The sequence below is a fragment of the Dendrobates tinctorius genome, unplaced genomic scaffold, assembly GCF_039654945.1.
Source record: "Dendrobates tinctorius isolate UK_male_01 unplaced genomic scaffold, ASM3965494v1 ptg000032l, whole genome shotgun sequence".
NCBI classification, from domain to species: Eukaryota; Metazoa; Chordata; class Amphibia; order Anura; family Dendrobatidae; genus Dendrobates; species Dendrobates tinctorius.
This window is the reverse complement of record NW_027361700.1, coordinates 34,235,142-34,254,803: the sequence shown is the minus strand read 5'-3', so window position 1 is coordinate 34,254,803 and position 19,662 is coordinate 34,235,142. Positions and strand designations below refer to the sequence as shown.

The 19,662-nt window shown below is 44.0% G+C and overlaps 1 protein-coding gene across 3 annotated transcripts in view; it reads left to right on the top strand.

Moving 5' to 3' along the window:
* LOC141086568 (NXPE family member 2-like) overlaps positions 1–9,443 on the top strand; it is a 112,518-nt gene extending 103,075 nt beyond the window's left edge. For all 3 annotated transcript variants that reach the window (XM_073572716.1, XM_073572717.1, XM_073572715.1), the window contains one exon: positions 8,628–9,443. In XM_073572716.1, coding sequence (XP_073428817.1) covers positions 8,628–9,163 — 536 coding nt within the window. In that variant the 3' untranslated portion in view covers positions 9,164–9,443. The remainder of the gene's footprint in view (positions 1–8,627) is intronic.
* Positions 9,444–19,662: the final 10,219 nt, after the last annotated feature.

The following is a 19,662-nucleotide window of genomic DNA, read 5'->3' as shown; positions in this document are numbered from 1 at the left end:
GACTTTTCCACACATGCGCAGTTGGGCTGACACGCATGCCGATTATTGATCTATGCGGCCCCTGCGCTTGCGCAGTTTGAAGCTGGCGCTTTTGTTTAGTAGGAATATGACATTTCCACACATGCGCAGTTAGGCTGACACGCACGCCGACTATGGATGGAACGCAGAGGGATCGTTTTTACCTCTTAAGCGATGTCTGATTGGTGAGGCAAGTGAGCGGTTTTACTTCCTGTGACTGCTTAGTGTGAGACATGCTGATTGGGCGTACTGATAGATTGTTTACTATGAGGGCTATATAACCCCCTTCTTTTGAGACCGCCCCTATGCCTTTTTCATCATGGTATCTGGGGCATCATAAAACATATCCAGCATCGATGGTACTTAAGATATAGGCCTCCTGAGGAACCGCAACAACGGGGAAACGCGTCGAGGCGATTTTCTACTCTCTCTGATAAGTAACTGCATGGCCATACATGCTTTTTCCATTTTTGGGATAAATTATATCCATATGTTATCTCATATGAGCATTATATATGTAGGCCATGTTTTGACTTTTTCTATTTGTCTAGGAACCGCATTGTGATGTATCTTTGGATTTTATATCCATACTTTACTCTATCAGCACCTGTACCTAGGGTGCAATAACATTGCTGTATGTGGTTTATTGTTGGTCTCTTATTGAGATTAGTACCTTTTTTAGGGTCACTCCTAATATGATATAATATGTTTCTTGACCATTAATATTCATTCTACATATAACCTCTTTTTTCCCCTTCCTTCATCTCATTTCTTTCATTGATTGTTTTCTCACCTTTTTATCCAGGGTGAATTAGGGGAGATAGGGACAGACGACGTCCGGGTGGGGGCGCCGAACGGTCGATTTCTTCTGGGGTGCCGGCCTCCACGGCTAGGAAGGTGCCCAGATAGGTTATTGTAGTCCTTGATTAGGGCATTTTGATTTGTGGATTACACGGGAATTGGTGTTTTTATTCAAACTATCAATAAAAGTTTTTAAGGGAATATATGTACACAAATCCATACTGGGCCTGAGAACATCTGAGTCTGCCTCCTGATCTATAGACATATATTTTTAATGTGTAAACTAGGCTACATACAGTGGGGCAAAAAAGTATTTAGTCAGTCAGCAATAGTGCAAGTTCCACAACTTAAAAAGATGAGAGGCATCTGTAATTTGCATCATAGGTAGACCTCAACTATGGGAGACAAACTGAGAAAAAAAAAATCCAGAAAATCACATTGTCTGTTTTTTTTTCATTTTATTTGCATATTATGGTGGAAAATAAGTATTTGGTCAGAAACAAAATTTCATCTCAATACTTTGTGATATATCCTTTGTTGGCAATGACAGAGGTCAAACGTTTTCTGTAAGTCTTCACAAGGTTGCCACACACTGTTGTTGGTATGTTGGCCCATTCCTCCATGCAGATCTCCTCTAGAGCAGTGATGTTTTTGGCTTTTCGCTTGGCAACACGGACTCTCAACTCCCTCCAAAGGTTTTCTATAGGGTTGAGATCTGGAGACTGGCTAGGCCACTCCAGGACCTTGAAATGCTTCTTACAAAGCCACTCCTTCGTTGCCCTGGCGGTGTGCTTTGGATCATTGTCATGTTGAAAGACCCAGCCACGTTTCATATTCAATGCCCTTGCTGATGGAAGGAGGTTTGCACTCAAAATCTCACGATACATGGCCCCATTCATTCTTTCATGTACCCGGATCAGTCGTCCTGGCCCCTTTGCAGAGAAACAGCCCCAAAGCATGATGTTTCCACCACCATGCTTTACAGTAGGTATGGTGTTTGATGGATGCAACTCAGTATTCTTTTTCCTCCAAACACGACAAGTTGTGTTTCTACCAAACAGTTCCAGTTTGGTTTCATCAGACCATAGGACATTCTCCCAAAACTCCTCTGGATCATCCAAATGCTCTCTAGCAAACTTCAGACGGGCCCGGACATGTACAGGCTTAAGCAGTGGGACACGTCTGGCACTGCAGGATCTGAGTCTATGGTGGCGTAGTGTGTTACTTATGGTAGGCCTTGTTACATTGGTCCCAGCTCTCTGCAGTTCATTCACTAGGTCCCCCCGCGTGGTTCTGGGATTTTTGCTCACCGTTCTTGTGATCATTCTGACCCCACGGGGTGGGATTTTGCGTGGTGCACCAGATCGAGGGAGATTATCAGTGGTCTTGTATGTCTTCCATTTTCTAATTATTGCTCCCACAGTTGATTTCTTCACTCCAAGCTGGTTGGCTATTGCAGATTCAGTCTTCCCAGCCTGGTGCAGGGCTACAATTTTGTTTCTGGTGTCCTTTGACAGCTCTTTGGTCTTCACCATAGTGGAGTTTGGAGTCAGACTGTTTGAGGGTGTGCACAGGTGTCTTTTTATACTGATAACAAGTTTAAACAGGTGCCATTACTACAGGTAATGAGTGGAGGAAAGAGGAGACTCTTAAAGAAGAAGTTACAGGTCTGTGAGAGCCAGAAATCTTGATTGCTTGTTTCTGACCAAATACTTATTTTCCACCATAATATGCAAATAAAATGAAAAAAAAACAGACAATGTGATTTTCTGGATTTTTTTTTCTCAGTTTGTCTCCCATAGTTGAGGTCTACCTATGATGTAAATTACAGACGCCTCTCATCTTTTTAAGTGGTGGAACTTGCACTATTGCTGACTGACTAAATACTTTTTTGCCCCACTGTATATACGTGTTATCCGGTGAAACTGTACCCTTTATCAACTTTCTACAATGTTGTTGAATCCATACTGGGCCTGAGAATGGCTGCCGAGCTGTTAAGCAAGCTACAGCACCTGTGGTTTGGACACGTAATTTTTTCAGGAATGACGGTTAGGCCTAACTCCGGAATTGCGGTTGACCTGAACTTACTGGGAAATCATCGTTCGCGGGAAATAATTGGAATCCCAGATCCCCATCACTAACGGAGTTCAGCAGGTTATCTGCACCTGTAAGCGACAAAAGCTGGTCCTTTCAGTGTAGCGTGCATGCAGCCCCGGACATATACTGGAATGCTAGACCTGTTATTGCTCGATCTCACGTGCCACAGCCTTGCGTATCCCTCTAGTAAGCTTGACGCGTACCGCGGGGCCATGCCGGAGTCGCGGTCGTTAACGGAATAAAGCTGAGAAATCGCTAGCTCAACTACAAATGGACATACCACACCACACACAGAATCGACAAAGCTTGCAATCTGTCCATCTTTTCTGTAGCTTGTATGGTAGTGGTTTCCCGGGTGCAGTCCAATTAAGCCACAGGCTCCACTCCTGGTGGTGCCCTTTTGGACATTCCTTTAAGGTTCAGCTTTGCAATCATACTGCCCCCGGAAACCAAAAACTTTGCCTTCAGGGACGCTGTTTGGAGGTTCATGGGAATAACGCCGCCCGATCAGCAGTCGGCATATGGGTCGCCCTCCCAGGGCTGTGGGGTACTCGGTACCGGGCCGGTGTCAGTGGGATGTGTCACAGCAGCGGTGACCCGGACGGTGGCCCTGAGCGCCCATGTAAATGGCGTGGTATAATGGTAAAGAGTTTATATAGATAGTTTGACGCCACCTGTGGTGTTCAGCAACATAGATGTTAGGCCGACGCTACATGTAGATCCTCTGGGACTGATGGTGTTGTGCAGCAAAGATGGTGAAGCTCCCCACAGGTGGAGCTGGAGTGCCAGGGAAGTGTAGATGTAGTGATGGGGGAAAGGCACAGGCGGTGTAGGTGCTGGTACCCACATGTAGCGGTGCTGGAATAACTGTAGGACACCAGAGCGTGCAGTTCCAAAGCTTTACTCACAGTCTGCAGGTTACACAGATGCCTGCCTCCGTGCTGTGTCCTCCGAGTCAGGACCTCTGCCAACCTCCGGGACCAGAATGGAAAGCTCCCTTCCAACACTCCGCCAACATGTACCTTCCTGAACGTCTCCTTTCTAGCGCTTGTGGGGGAAGCACTCACAGGACCGTGGTTCACTGAAACGCCTCCTGTCTAACAGATGTTCCTCAGACTTTACTTGTATGGCAGACAGCTGTAACCTTTTCCTTCTGTCTCGCACACGTTGATGCTGGGGCCTCCGAGCCTTAGTTGGGTACAGAGCATTTATAGCTGCTACTTCCCCCGGTTTCTGTTCCAGGAACGTCAGTGTCCCTACAAACTCGGAGACCGGAATCCGGACCATGCGCTCCAGCTAGGAGTGAGCCTTAACTCTGCTCATCCTCCAGCTCCCCTTCTCACGTCCACACACTTCCCCTTCCCAGCACAGAGTGCCCTAACTTACCTCCTCCCGACCACAGAGAGCAGCGCCTCAGCAGTCAGGTTCAGAGGTCTCCCTGCTGGCCTGGAGTGGGAAATGTGTTGTGTGTTGGTTTCACTGCTAGAGAGATCCTTCATTGCTCCCAAGCTTGACAACACACTCCCTAGGAGGAAGGCAATGCCACAGTGGCGACCGTACTCTTGGGGACGCCACAAGTGCACTGAGGCCCAGCCACTGCTGGATGATGCTGCTGGTACATTGACCCAGACCACTACATTCCCCTCACACTCTACACAGCCAGAATCTGACCCAGAGGAAACTCAGGTTTCCCTTCACACATACTATACCACCTTACACGGTGACAAAGAGGAAGGTGCAGATGATAGTGCAGGTTCCTTGAGCAGGTGGGAGGCATACTCATGGGAGATGGCACTGGCACAGGGCACCGCATAGTACGCAAAAGTGTCTCTGCCGGTGGGAGGGCCTAAACAGCCAAGTGCAGTGAGATGGAAGATGAGGACGACAAGGAGTTCAGAGTAGTGCAGGGTTTCCCTAGCAAGGAGACTTATGTAATTGTTTTCAGTGTTGGGACAGCAATTTTTGGGGAGCATTATACTCTGGTGAATGATATATGGGGCCCACCATACACTGGAGCATTCCAAAGGTGGACATCAGACACTGGAGCAGCATTTACAGGGCCCATTATACACTAGAGCAGTAGAAATGGGGCCCATTATATATGGAGCATTATTTGGGCCCATAAGACAGTGGAGCTTCATCCATTGGGACCAACATATACTGTAGCATTATGTGGAGCTCATCATATACGGTTTGAAACATTATATGGCAATAATGATTCCGTATGGAGAAATATATGGGCCTCATTACTCTGTATAGCGCACTAAGCGCTGGCCATAATACTGTATGAAGTTATATACTGTCCGTTTTTGGAGGTATTGGAGAATTTAAAATGGATATCAGTCATGAGATGTAAGAAGTGAAGTATTTTTCATTGTACTATAATGCTATTTCTCTGCCATATCGGAGCATCATGAGTTATGGTATGTGTTAAAGTGGCGCTCTTTGGCCCTGGGCCCACGAAAACCTGGAGCCAGCCCTCCCCCCCACAACTGTAGCCAAATAACCCCCATTTTTTAGTGCGTAACTAGTATTATGAAGTTAATTAAGGTTGACAAGCTTCAGTAACAAGAATTTATGCTTTTGGCATTCAAATGGGCACTGTTGGTGTGTTTCCTGTCCTCCTCTCACTGCCGACTTTAATTCTCCATTGACTTACATTGGGTTTCGTGTTTCGGGACGACCCCGACTTTTCCCTATATTCGGCCGATTTTGCTCGACCCAACTTTTGGAAAAGTCGGGTTTCATGAAACGAAACTCGACCCTAAAAAAGCAAAAGTCGCTCAACACTACTGATGAGTCAATGAACAGTTCCCATTTCGTCAGGTCATGTTCGCATTCAAGAGCACCAAACAACCCCAAGATGTCATTACAAAAGGTTAAACTGTCAACATGGTTGAAAACTTGATTAAAATCTTGACGACTGCGAAAAACAGAAACGCTTCATGGTAACAAGGGATTCCGTTCTTGTAGCCTGCCTCTTTGACAATTTCAAATCTCTGAACAAGTCACTCAGATCAGCTTGACTGAACAGATGTGGATTAGATGTAGAAGACTCAAAGTGTGGGTCTGCAGCAGTTTCATTTTCCACTGACATTGTCAGTTCATCGTCATCATCCTCCATTGTCCATACTTTGGGCGGCTTTGGAACACGAAGACTTTCATTGTGTGGCACTGGTCTTATGGCTGAAGGAAGATTAGGATATTCTATTGATTTCTTGTTCTTTGCTGAATATCCTGTTACATTTGTAATGCAGAAGCAGCAATCTGGTACTTGATCTCTCTGCTCTCTCCATATCATTAGGACAGTGAACTGCATTGAAGGTCATGATCCATTCAGCCATGCTCTAAGTATGTCAGTATTGTCTTTTGATTCCTCCCCTGCCAGGAAATGTAGTATGCTCCGTACACGGTCAGCCGAATGATTCACTGCGCCTGTGCGGAATTCGCATAATAAGTGCTTGCATATGTGTAGATCAGCGATTTATGTTATTTCAGTGGAAAATTCAGATTATACTGTTTCAGAAGAAGTTCATATATGAGTTTTTAGAATGATAACAGAATATTATAATGTTTCGTATCATTTCTCAAAAACCTTACGTGATAGGAAAAATCTGAAGTCATTTCTGAAATCAGAGTGAAAAAAACTATCAGGAACACTCAAAACTGAGGGACAAAACCTTGGTAAGGCTAGTTTCACACTAGCATTTATTTGACGCAGCGCACGGCGCCGCTAAGCCCCACACCCTGCCGGCTCCCTGCCCGCCCCATCCGGTCATTGCCACCTACTATCGCACATGGACGCTTGCGGTCTGTGCACCGTATCTTTAGCATAGGGTGCGCAGGTCGTGCGCTGGCTGTGCGCTAGTAGGATTTTGGCATCCGCTGCGCACTTTTGAAGGTGCGCCGTGCGCAAATGCAACATGCTGCGTTCGGCACGCACGGGCGCCCCTTCAAAAGTGTGCAGCGCACGCCAAAATCCTACTAGCGCACGGCCAGCGCACGATCTGCGCACCCTATGCTAAAGATAGGGTGCGCAGATCGCAAGCGTCCATGTGCGATAGTAGGCGGCGATGACCGGATGGGGCGGGCAGGGAGCCGGCAGGGGGCGGGGCTTAGCGGCGCCGTGCGCTGCGTCGAATAAATGCTAGCGTGAAACTAGCCTTACAGAGTGAAAATGGATCTGAATTAAATTTTTTGTGAAAAAAATTTAAATGTTCATTTTTTTAAACATTCCAAAAATTTCTGTGAAGTACCTGAAGGGTTAATAAACTTCTTCACTTTTGGGTATTTTCTATCATATAGAACCCTCAAAGTGACTCCAAATGTAATGTGGTCCCTAAAAAAAAAAAAATGGTGTTGTAAAAATGAGAAATCGCTGTTTAACTTTTAATCCTTATAACTTCCTAATAAAAAAAAATTTGGGTTCCAAAATTGTGCTGATGAAAAGTAAACATGTGGGAAATGTTGCTTATTAAGTATTTTGTGTGCTGTATCTCTGTGATTTAAGGGCATGAAAATTCAAAGTTGGAAAATAGCGAAATTTTCAAAATTTTTGCCAAATATCCATTTTTTCACAAATAAATGCAAGTTATATCAAAAGAAATTTTACCACTAACATGAAATAAAATGTGTCACAAAAAACATTCCTAGAATCACCAAAATCCATTGAAATCTTCCAGTGTTATTACCTCATAAAGGGACAGTGGTCAGAATTGTAAAAATTGGCCCGGTCATTAACTTGCAAACCACCCTTGGGGGTAAAGGGATTAAGAAACACAAACAGGTCTGTGAGATCCAGAATTCTTGCAGGTAGGTAGGTAAGCAAATACTTATTTCATGCAATATAATGCAAATTAATTATGTAAAAATCATAGAATGTGATTTTCTGTTTTTTAAATTTTAGATTCTGTCTTTAACAATTGAAGTGTATCTACTATAAAAATAACAGACCTCTCCATTCTTTGTAGGTCTGTAATCGGCACTGTGCAAATACTCATATTCCCAATTGTATGTCGTTCTTCCACTTTTCTCTAACGCATAAAAAACACATTCTACTCCCATTCCTGGCTCCCATGTCACACGGCGTCCTCGTCTGTAGCTGGCATAGAGGCCAACTGATAACATCGGCATGCCTGCTGTGGGCAACGTTTGATATTTGATGTCACTGCCATGTGCTACCTTCCAATGTCAGCTGCTGGCCTCTGATTCGTAGGCAGCGTGTATTGCAGTGCAGAGACCCGGTGATACATACCAGCTGGATGTCTATCCCTGGACGAATATCCAGTTTTAAATAACTGGTCCCCTTCCTGCATGGACCTGGTCATGGTCACACCCTCTGCAACTGCAATCCTTAATCTCCTGGTCAGACCCCCAGAGATTAACAAGTAATTGCCTATCTTTGGATGAGATAATATAAGGATTATCCGAACGCTGTAAATTAAGTAAATCCAATTAAATTGAATTTGACGCAACTAGATAGACATTCTCTATATAAATGATATGACATGAACATGACTATATAATGAAATTAGTTTTCGAATTGTAATTCATTTGATTTCTGTTTTATAACATTTTATATGGAATATTTTAGTTAATTACGTTAATAACAATATAAGAAAACTACATTTAATTTTATTCAATGTATAATAAAATGTAGTTTAGCTATTTTGCCTTTAAAAGCAATTCATTTTTTTTTCTCTCGTTTTCAGCACTTAAGTTGTTTAATAATCATGGAACCGGTTGGCATAAGACATATTTAGAATTCGATTTGACCAATCAAATTTACATCCAATGGAAGAAGCATGGACACCCCTTCGTTACTCAGAGCTTCTTTACAATGAAGGACCATGCTTATATCACTAATCAAATAGACAGAATTGGTGGAGGTGCTAACACAATAATTGTCATTTCTGTAGGACAACATTTCCGATCTTTTCCTCTTGACCTGTTCATCAGGAGAGCTCTTAATATCCGCAAAGCAATTGAAAATTTATTTTTAAGAAGCCCGGATACAAAAGTTATCATAAAGACAGAAAACACCAGAGATATAAATAATGATGTTGAACGATTTAGTGATTTTCATGGATACATTCAATATCTCTTGGTGAAGGACATCTTCAGGGGACTTAACATAGGTGTAATTGATGCTTGGGACATGACCACAGCCTATGGATCATATCATGTACATCCACCAGAAATAGTCATTAAAAATCAAATCAATCTGTTTCTTTCTTTCATCTGTTAATTATATTAATGTATGTGTTTTTTTTCTTTGGACACAGATACATTTATAAAAGGTTAATCATTTTTTATATTTTATTAGAAAAAAATTAAAAGGACAATCATTCTTCTTATTAGAAAAAGGACTGTCATGGTTCATAGATTTGTACATGTCTTAAAAAAATTCTTTTAGTTTAATATTTCAGGTTTTTAAATGTATCCTTAGTAGCTAATACTTATTATTTTTATTCTGCTGTTTAGTGTTAATGTATTTTGATTCCTAGAATAAATGTATATTGATTACACATTGACAAACTGCAGAATTATGTTCAAAGGTCTTAAAACTTTTCTATAATATGATATGTTGATTAGATCTTGCAGTCATATTGCAAAACACTAATTTGCACAAACATAATTGGTTGGCAAAAGTTTAAAAGGCAAAACAGTATACTCACTGCTACCCTGTCTGTCCTTTCAATTGCTTGACGCCCACCATTCGATTCTCAAAGCCATCTCTTCTTTCCCCAGTTGCAAATTGCATCTGTGGCTGCGACCAGGAATCTAAGGCTACAGACATGCAACATGCAGTGACCTCTGGGACCTGAGCCTGGCTGGAGGGCCTGAACTAGGGTAAACAGCAAGTGCACAAAAGCTCACAACGTCATAATGTCACAATGTGCACTGCAACCTTGCACGTGCATGTGCAGAACCATCCAGGTCTTTCTCAGAGTTGGAAGTTTTGACTCTGTGTGAGAGGCCTGGGGGATTTCTGCTGGAACGCTTGTGATTAGAAGATGTGAGGAGGACCAGAAAGGTGATGGTGAAGAGCAGAGAGGTCTGAGAGGTGAGCTGTAAGGTGATTATAGGATTTTTTTTAGGCTCTTTAACCTTTTGATTGCTCTTTATGTTTCAGAAAAAAATAGGAGTCAGCGAATTACAAAAAATCCACATTTTGGCTAATGCAGATTTCTGTGAATTAGAGTAGAACTATGTTACACACGAATTTATTCACTTATCTCTAGTGATCAGTTATACTGTATAATTTCACAGAACTACTATTTTGTTTTTTTTTCACATTCACAGTTTTATATCCAGCCTTATTTTTAAGTGTTTCAGTCTAAAACTTGATCTTTAGTATCCCTTTTATTATAGCCTTATTGTCCGTACAACAGTCATAGGTGTGAATGTTGAGGTAAACTATAACGTTCGGCCATATCTTAGTCTGTGATCACATCGGTTTTTCTCCTTATTCCCATACTTACCCAGCAGCTCTGCACAAGTACGTCTGGATGCGGCGTACAAAAGGCTTCGGGTGGAAGGCTATGGTTAGGACTCCCATCGGATGATGAAAAGGGAGTAGCGTGGGAATGAGGAGAAAAATCCCCTCCTTATACCCGGTGACAGCGTTCCGTTTTATGTCATATATGGGTCAATGTATGTAATTCATGTAACATACAGTGGGGAAAAAAAGTATTTAGTCAGTCAGCAATAGTGCAAGTTCCACCACTTAAAAAGATGAGAGGCGTCTGTAATTTACATCATAGGTAGACCTCAACTATGGGAGACAAACTGAGAAAAAAAAATCCAGAAAATCACATTGTCTGTTTTTTTTTCATTTTATTTGCATATTATGGTGGAAAATAAGTATTTGGTCAGAAACAAAATTTCATCTCAATACTTTGTGATATATCCTTTGTTGGCAATGACAGAGGTCAAACGTTTTCTGTAAGTCTTCACAAGGTTGCCACACACTGTTGTTGGTATGTTGGCCCATTCCTCCATGCAGATCTCCTCTAGAGCAGTGATGTTTTTGGCTTTTCGCTTGGCCACACGGACTTTCAACTCCCTCCAAAGGTTTTCTATGGGGTTGAGATCTGGAGACTGGCTAGGCCACTCCAGGACCTTGAAATGCTTCTTACGAAGCCACTCCTTCGTTGCCCTGGCGGTGTGCTTTGGATCATTGTCATGTTGAAAGACCCAGCCACGTTTCATCTTCAATGCCCTTGCTGATGGAAGGAGGTTTGCACTCAAAATCTCACGATACATGGCCCCATTCATTCTTTCATGTACCCGGATCAGTCGTCCTGGCCCCTTTGCAGAGAAAAAGCCCCAAAGCATGATGTTTCCACCACCATGCTTTACAGTAGGTATGGTGTTTGATGGATGCAACTCAGTATTCTTTTTCCTCCAAACACGACAAGTTGTGTTTCTACCAAACAGTTCGTTTGGTTTCATCAGACCATAGGACATTCTCCCAAAACTCCTCTGGATCATCCAAATGCTCTCTAGCAAACTTCAGATGGGCCCAGACATGTACAGGCTTAAGCAGTGGGACACGTCTGGTGCTGCAGGATCTGAGTCCATGGTGGCGTAGTGTGTTACTTATGGTAGGCCTTGTTACATTGGTCCCAGCTCTCTGCAGTTCATTCACTAGGTCCCCCCACGTGGTTCTGGAATTTTTGCTCACCGTTCTTGTGATCATTCTGACCCCACGGGGTGGGATTTTGCGTGGAGCACCAGATCGAGGGAGATTATCAGTGGTCTTGTATGTCTTCCATTTTCTAATTATTGCTCCCACAGTTGATTTCTTCACTCCAAGCTGGTTGGCTATTGCAGATTCAGTCTTCCCAGCCTGGTGCAGGGCTACAATTTTGTTTCTGGTGTCCTTTGACAGCTCTTTGGTCTTCACCATAGTGGAGTTTGGAGTCAGACTGTTTGAGGGTGTGCACAGGTGTCTTTTTATACTGATAACAAGTTTAAACAGGTGCCATTACTACAGGTAATGAGTGGAGGAAAGAGGAGACTCTTAAAGAAGAAGTTACAGGTCTGTGAGAGCCAGAAATCTTGATTGCTTGTTTCTGACCAAATACTTATTTTCCACCATAATATGCAAATAAAATGAAAAAAAAACAGACAATGTGATTTTCTGGATTTTTTTTTCTCAGTTTGTCTCCCATAGTTGAGGTCTACCTATGATGTAAATTACAGACGCCTCTCATCTTTTTAAGTGGTGGAACTTGCACTATTGCTGACTGACTAAATACTTTTTTTCCCCACTGTACATGCACTCTTCAAATTGCTGCAATATTGTTTGAAAGGATATCTGGTAGTTTTATGTCGTGATTCCTGTATTGGTAAAACAGTGGTTTCTCTGGTGATATGAGGAGTACAGTACATAAATGTGTTTCTGTATCCATATTAGATTTTTCAGGTGGGAGATGCATAGCTCTGATTAAGCATTGTATGTATAAGCCTCAAATATATTCCTGTAAAAAGATTGTTTATAGGGAAACCACTTAAATAGACAACAATCTAAAGATGTATGTAAAGTGGTAGAAAAATATTCAGAATTGAGAGTCATAGAATCATAGAATCGTAGAGTTGGACCTCCTGGGCCATCTGGAGAGAGGGAGAGGGAGGGAGTGGTGCTGTAGTTAGTCAAAATGCCCAGGCAATGCCGGGCTCTTCAGCTAGTTAATAATAAGAAACAGTAGTAGCTCCATCAAACATACAGCGTGTTGCTGTTAATATTTTGACACATCTGTCCGATAAAAAGATTTAGTGACAACTCCATCTCAACATAATATGTGGTGAACGAAAGGATATATAGATTTAATGTTTGTCGTAAAAACATATCAACAAAGATATGGGCAGCAAGGTGGCTCAGTGGTTAGCGCTGAGCCACCTTGACAACATCTGCAAGGAGTTAGTATGTTCTCCCCGTGTTGGTGTGGGTTTCCTCTGGGCACTCCGGTTTCCTCCCACATTCCAAAGACATACTGGTAGGGAATTTAGATTGTGAGCCCCATCGGAGACAGTGATGATAGTGTGTGCAAACTGTAAAGCGCTGCGGAATATGTTAGCGCTATATAAAAAATAAAGATTATTATTATTAGATAACAATGCTATCTCAATAATGAAATATTGTGTGTTGCCATTATAAAGTCTTTTGGTTAACTAATATTATTCATGAGACTCCCACTTATATATACTGTACGCTATAAAATCCAGGTTGAGTGCTTTTTAAAGGGAACTATCTAAGGACATAATAAAATCAAAATTCAATATCTACCTGAATTATGGAAGTGGGGAAAAATCTGAGTGCTATGTGAAAGTGGTAAGGAAGCACTAATAATGTCGCCATAGCAGTAATGGACTAAATAACAATATCTCAGGTTAAATTAGGGGGAAGGGGGTAATATCCAACCATCTTATTATACCTCATGCAGATTATCTTATAAAAGATCGGACTTGCAGACCTTAGTAGAAATACCACAACCTATATGAAGAACATTTTAATATTTTTACAACTAAAAGTTAGTCTTAACTATGATTTTTTTCTGACTCCAATTGGATTAGTCAGAGAAAGATTTAAAATATAATTTCTGGGAGAAAATACACCTATTGGTTTACTGTGAAACTAGTTTAAGCAGATGTTACAGGTAGGGATAATTATGTCTCATATAGCCCTTAGTCCTCTCCTGTGGTGTTAATACCCCCAAAAAATTGCAATACCATATTTTTTGTGGACGACAGATGACTAAATGACCATATTATCAATGATGCCTACCCAGTGCCCTGCATCAATGAACTTCTAGACAAGCTAGATGGGGTGTGATACGTCACACCCTTGGATCTCAGTGAGATACTGGCAGATCCCTCAAATGGAGGAAGGAAGAGAAAATTCACCTGTTATAATGCTTTTTTTTGTGTGCTCCCTGTGCCACAGGGTCAGGCTTTCATAGGAAAGGGCATAGCTATCCAGCTACCTTGTGTTCACTGGAGCCCCTCTACCACTAGTATGTACCACTACTAGACAGTCCCCGGTACTGCAGCTACTGACCCCAAGGGTCAGGTAACGGTTCGATAACTAGGACACGGGCTCGTGCTCCATTCAGACTACTAGGTTCTGGATCCTCTGCAGAATGGTTCTGACACAGAGTCTCAGACAGGGCTGATTTGGAGTCTATGACAGTCCAGAAAAATGGAATACTTGGATTGGTACACTTTCAGACACACCGGTCTCAAATATTGTCGGAGCAGCATCAAGGTTCAGGCACAGGCCATGCAAGGACCAGAGATTATGGGATCAGGACTGGCCACACAAGGGCAAGGGACGTCAGGTACAGGACACTCTCCACAGCAGGACAAGGGGACTTATTAACTCACTATTTGCACCACTAACACACTAATGAAACTCATTGCTTCAGCACCTCCCTATTAGGAAGGATGCCTTTTAAACAAGATGCCTGCCAGCTATTGGCATTTTAGCAGGGGCACGCTGGCTCTTTAATAATGAAGCAGTGCATGCACTATGCGTGCCGCGGGAAGACAGAACAGAAAGCAGAGAGCATGCCGAGGGACATGCAGAGTGACGGGGATGCAACAAAGCCGCTGTGTCGGTGAATCTGTTGACATCCCTGCATGGAAGAGGAAGGGAAATGTGGAGATGCCTATAGTGGCTTTACACCTCTGCTCTGTATTGATTCCTAAACATGCCTTCGGAAAGAAAAATGCCCCTGCAAACTTTCTGTGAATGGTGGACCAGATTCTTCGAGGTTGTGTCGACTATGCTTGTGCCTACTTGGATGATTTTGATATCTTCAATCATACCTGGGAGGATCATCAGGGTCAAGTGGCATTTACTGTTGACTGGATTCACAAAGTTGGTCCATCAATTCGACCTGATAAGTGCCAATTAGGGATTGATTAGGAACAATACCTAGAGCATAGGTTGGGGGGAGGAAACTACGTTGTTAACCTGCCAAAATACAGGCTATTAGATATTGGCCTATACCCCAAAACAAGAAACAAGTTATGGCTTTTTTTGGTATTGCTAGTGATTACAGAATATATCTTCTCATTTCGGTACTATGGCTGTCTTTTAAGGATTTAACCAAGAAAACTATTACCAGAGTGATGACCTGGACTCCAGTCTGTGACAAGGCTTTTAACCTGAAGGACACCTTGGTTTGAGACCCTGTTCTTCATGCTCCGGACTATAAGAAGAGATTTATTGTGCAGACGGAAGCCTCTTCTTATGGACTTGGAGCTGTACTCAGCCAAGCGAACGCAGCTGGGGAGGAGCACCCCTTGCCTACATTAGTAGGAAACTGCTGTACCGAGAACTGGTCTATGCAACTGTTGAAAAGGACCGCTTGGCTGTAGTATGGGCCCTTAGAAAACTAAGGTTATGTGCATTTAACAAGTGATCTGTTGAGGTCCTTAATCTGTGCACAATTTGAGGGAGGAAGGATTGATATAGAGTGTCTCCTCCAGTCTGCCTCCATGGACCATAATGCAATTACAGCCAGAAGTATCAAGAAATAAATCAGAAAAAGGGCATCAAAAGATGACAGTTGAGAGAAAGCCTAAGGCAGCAACAACAACAGATCTGGAAGGAAGAGCAGCAACATTAAGTGCCATGCAAGACAAGAAGCTGCATGGGATGTACCATCGACAGATAATGGAGGTGGCTGACATGGAGAAATCCTACCAATGGCTGGAGAAACCTGGATTCCACTGATACAGCATAGGGGCACTAATCATAGAGGCAAAAGAGCAAGCACTGAGTACCAGATACATAGAAGCAGGAATATACCACACAAGATAAGACCCATGGTGCAGAATATGCAAAGAAACCTCAGAAACTGTTCAAGACATACTAGCAGGATGCAAAATGCAAGCAGGAACAGTGTATACCAAACACCACAGCAAAGTAGCAGAAATTTTAAACAGGAACATCTGCATGTCACATGTGATAAGCCACCCTAAGTCCGGGTGGGAGACCCCAGAGAAAGTGGTGGAGAATGAAAGGGCTACAAACCTGTCGGACTTCAAGATCCTGATGGATAGGCAGGTGTTGGCTAACCAACTGACTTTGTGATAGTAGACAAGGATGAGAAGATGGCAATAATAGATGTGGCAGTTCCAAATGACAGCAACATCAGAAAGAAAGAATATGAGAAGCTGGAGAAATACAGTACCAGGACCTCAAAGTAGAACTGGAGAAGATGTGGAAGGTGAAGGCAACAGTGATTCAGTGATTCCAGTGATGATAGCAGCATTTGAAGCAGTGACCCCTAAGTTGTGAAAATGGCTACAACAGATCCCAGGAACAACATCTGAACTCTCTGTCCAGAAAAGCGCAATGCTGAGAACAGAACCATCAAATGCCCAGGCCTCTGGTATTGGACCTGAGAATGAGAATGGACATAAAAGAAGTCCACCCTCATTGTGGGGTAAGAAGAATCTATATAACATATATATATATATATTGTGATAAAACACTCCAGGATCGCCTTTGCTGGGGTCAAAGGTCACGTGCATTCCGCATGAAACTCAGGCGCAGAGCTGGGATTTGGGTGTAACTGACCCTGGGTTAGGTTTATTAACGGTGAAAGCAATGCAAAAGGAAATAAAACATAAAACAAATCCTTGCTTGTCCGGCACTAACTAAACAATGGACAACCTAGCTACCAACTGGCGGGCTTCTCCCGTCCAGCCAAACCACAGTTGCAGTGGGCACTGCTTCCACTCACGTGTGTCTCTCACACAGACAGGCTCTCTGTGTTCCCAGGCTGAGACACTCACACAACCACCTTGCATCCTTTTATATCCACCTCCCATTATTCATTAGCAAGCAGGTGCGATACTGACCAGACTAGGCCACATAGGAAAGGAATCTGGGCGAGATATACCTGCCCTCATCCACTATTCCCACATGATTCTCACATATCCCCCCCCTCTGCTCAGACCACTCCGGTCGAGCAATGACACCCGCCAAACAGTGCACTCAGGACAGGGCATCTGCATTTCCCATCTGTACCCCTGGGCGGTGCTCCACCGTAAAAGTGTAGGCCTGCAGGGCAAGGAACCACCGGGTCACCCGGCTATTCCGTTCCTTGTTCAAGTGCATCCACTTGAGAGGGGCATGGTCAGTGATCAGCCTGAACTTTCGGCCCACCAGGTAATATTTGAGGGCCTCTAGAGCCCACTTAATGGCGAGGCACTCTTTTTCTAGGACTGCATACCTTTGCTCGTGTTTATTCAGCTTCCTGCTGAGATAGAGGACTGGGTGTTCCACTCCGTCCCTCACTTGTGAGAGTACGGCCCCGATACCGGTATCAGAGGCATCCGTTTGTACCACAAACTCACTGCGGAAGTCCGGAGTCACCAGTACGGGCTGAGAACAAAGTGCCCGTTTTAGGCTATGGAAGGCTTCTTCAGCCGCTAAACTCCATTTAATCATGACGGAGTCTTTCCCTTTTGTAAGATCTGTCAGGGGGGTAGCGATGGCTGCAAAATTGGGTATGAACCGGCGATAATAACCGGCGATCCCCAGGAAGGCTTGCACCTGCTTCTTGTTGACAGGTTGCGGCCAGTCCTGAACTGCCTGAATCTTATCAACCTGGGGTTTAACAACACCCCTCCCAATTACATACCCCAAATACCGGGCTTCTTCTAGCCCGATGTGACATTTCTTGGGGTTCGCGGTTAGACCTGCCTCCCACAGGTCGTCAATCACAGCTTGTACTTTCTGGAGATGAGTCTCCCAGTCCAAGCTGTAAATGACAATGTCATCCAAATAGGCCGAAGCGTACCGCCTATGTGGCCTCAAGACTCGATCCATCAGTCTCTGGAAGGTCGCCGGTGCCCCGTGCAGTCCAAACGGCATATACACATGCTGAAATAAACCTTCCGGCGTAGCAAATGCCGTCTTTTCTCTGGCCGCCTCAGCCAGTGGGATCTGCCAATACCCCTTTGTTAGATCTAGGGTCGTAATATACTGGGCTTTTCCTAACCGATCTATTAACTCGTCGACCCGGGGCATAGGATAGGCATCAAATTTTGAGACCGCATTCAGTTTCCTGAAGTCATTGCAGAACCGGATGGTGCCGTCCGGTTTAGGAATTAGCACAATCGGGCTGGACCACGCACTGTGCGATTCCTCAATGACTCCTAACTCTAACATTGCCTTCACTTCTCGGGAAACGGCTTCACGGCGCGCTTCCGGGATTCGGTAGGGCTTTACGTGAACTGTGACACCAGGTTCCGTTACGATGTCATGTTTCATTAGCATAGTCTGCCCGGGTTTTTCTGAGAAAAACTTTTGGTTGTGAAGTAGAAACTGCCTGACCTCAGTCTTTTGCCACTCCGAGAGAGTCTCTGCAACCCGTACCTCCGGTACGGTATGCGAGCAGACGGGACGGGCCAGCTCCGCTGACAAGGCAGACCGATCCTTCCAGGGCTTTATCAGATTTACATGATAAATCTGTTCAGGTTTCCATTTACCTGCCTGGTATACTTTGTAGTTTACTTCACCAACTCTTTCCTTGATCTCAAAGGGGCCCTGCCACTTTGCCAGGAACTTACTGTCCACCGTGGGGACCAGGATCAACACCCTATCTCCGGGTGCAAACGTACGGATCTTGGCGCCCCTATCATAGATTCTTTTTTGTGCTCCTTGAGCCTGTACCATGTGTTCTTTGACGATAGGCATAACAGCCGCAATACGGTCCTGCATTTGTGTGACGTGATCTATCACTGTTTTAAACGGAGTGACCTGACCCTCCCAGGTTTCTTTTGCAACGTCTAACAGTCCGCGAGGACGTCGGGCGTACAATAACTCGAAAGGCGAGAATCCCGTGGAAGACTGGGGTACTTCCCTGATGGAAAAAAGCAAATATGGAAGTAAATAGTCCCAGTTCTTCCCATCCTTGTCTATCACCTTTCTCAGCATCTGCTTCAGAGTTTTATTGAACCGTTCAACCAACCCGTCTGTTTGAGGGTGATACACGGATGTGCGTAATGGTTCGATTTGTAACAATCGGCAGAGCTCCTTCATTATCCTGGACATAAAGGGGGTCCCCTGGTCGGTGAGTATCTGTTTTGGTATACCGACCCGACTAAACACATGCACCAGTTCCTTGGCAATCGTCTTGGTGGCCGTGTTACGCAAAGGGATGGCCTCCGGGTAACGGGTGGCATAATCCAAGATGACCAGGATATGTTGGTGTCCACGTGCAGACCGTGGAAGGGGCCCAACTAAATCCATCCCAATCCTCTCAAACGGGACTTCAATAATAGGTAGGGGTACCAAAGGGCTACAGAACCGGGGCTTAGGTGCAGAGGCTTAGCAGTCAGGACAAGACTCACAATATACACGAATATCGTGATGCATGCCTGGCCAAACAAAACAGTGTAATATCCTTTCGGTGGTTTTCTGGACTCCCAGGTGACCTCCCATCACATGTCCGTGGGCCAGGTCCAACACCTGCCGCCGGTAGGGTTTTGGCACGACTAATAGTTGCACCGTATCTTCCCCCTTTTTCTCTATCTGATATAGTAAATCATTCTCCAGAACCATGTAAGGATATGCCAGCCTAGAGCCAGGTTCTACGGGTACCCCATTTATCACTTTTACATTTGTCCTAGCCTGAGAAAGGGTAGGATCCTTTATTTGCTCGCTTTGGAAGTCATCTTTCTGAACTTCTAAATCCGGCAAACGGGGAGGTGGACGGC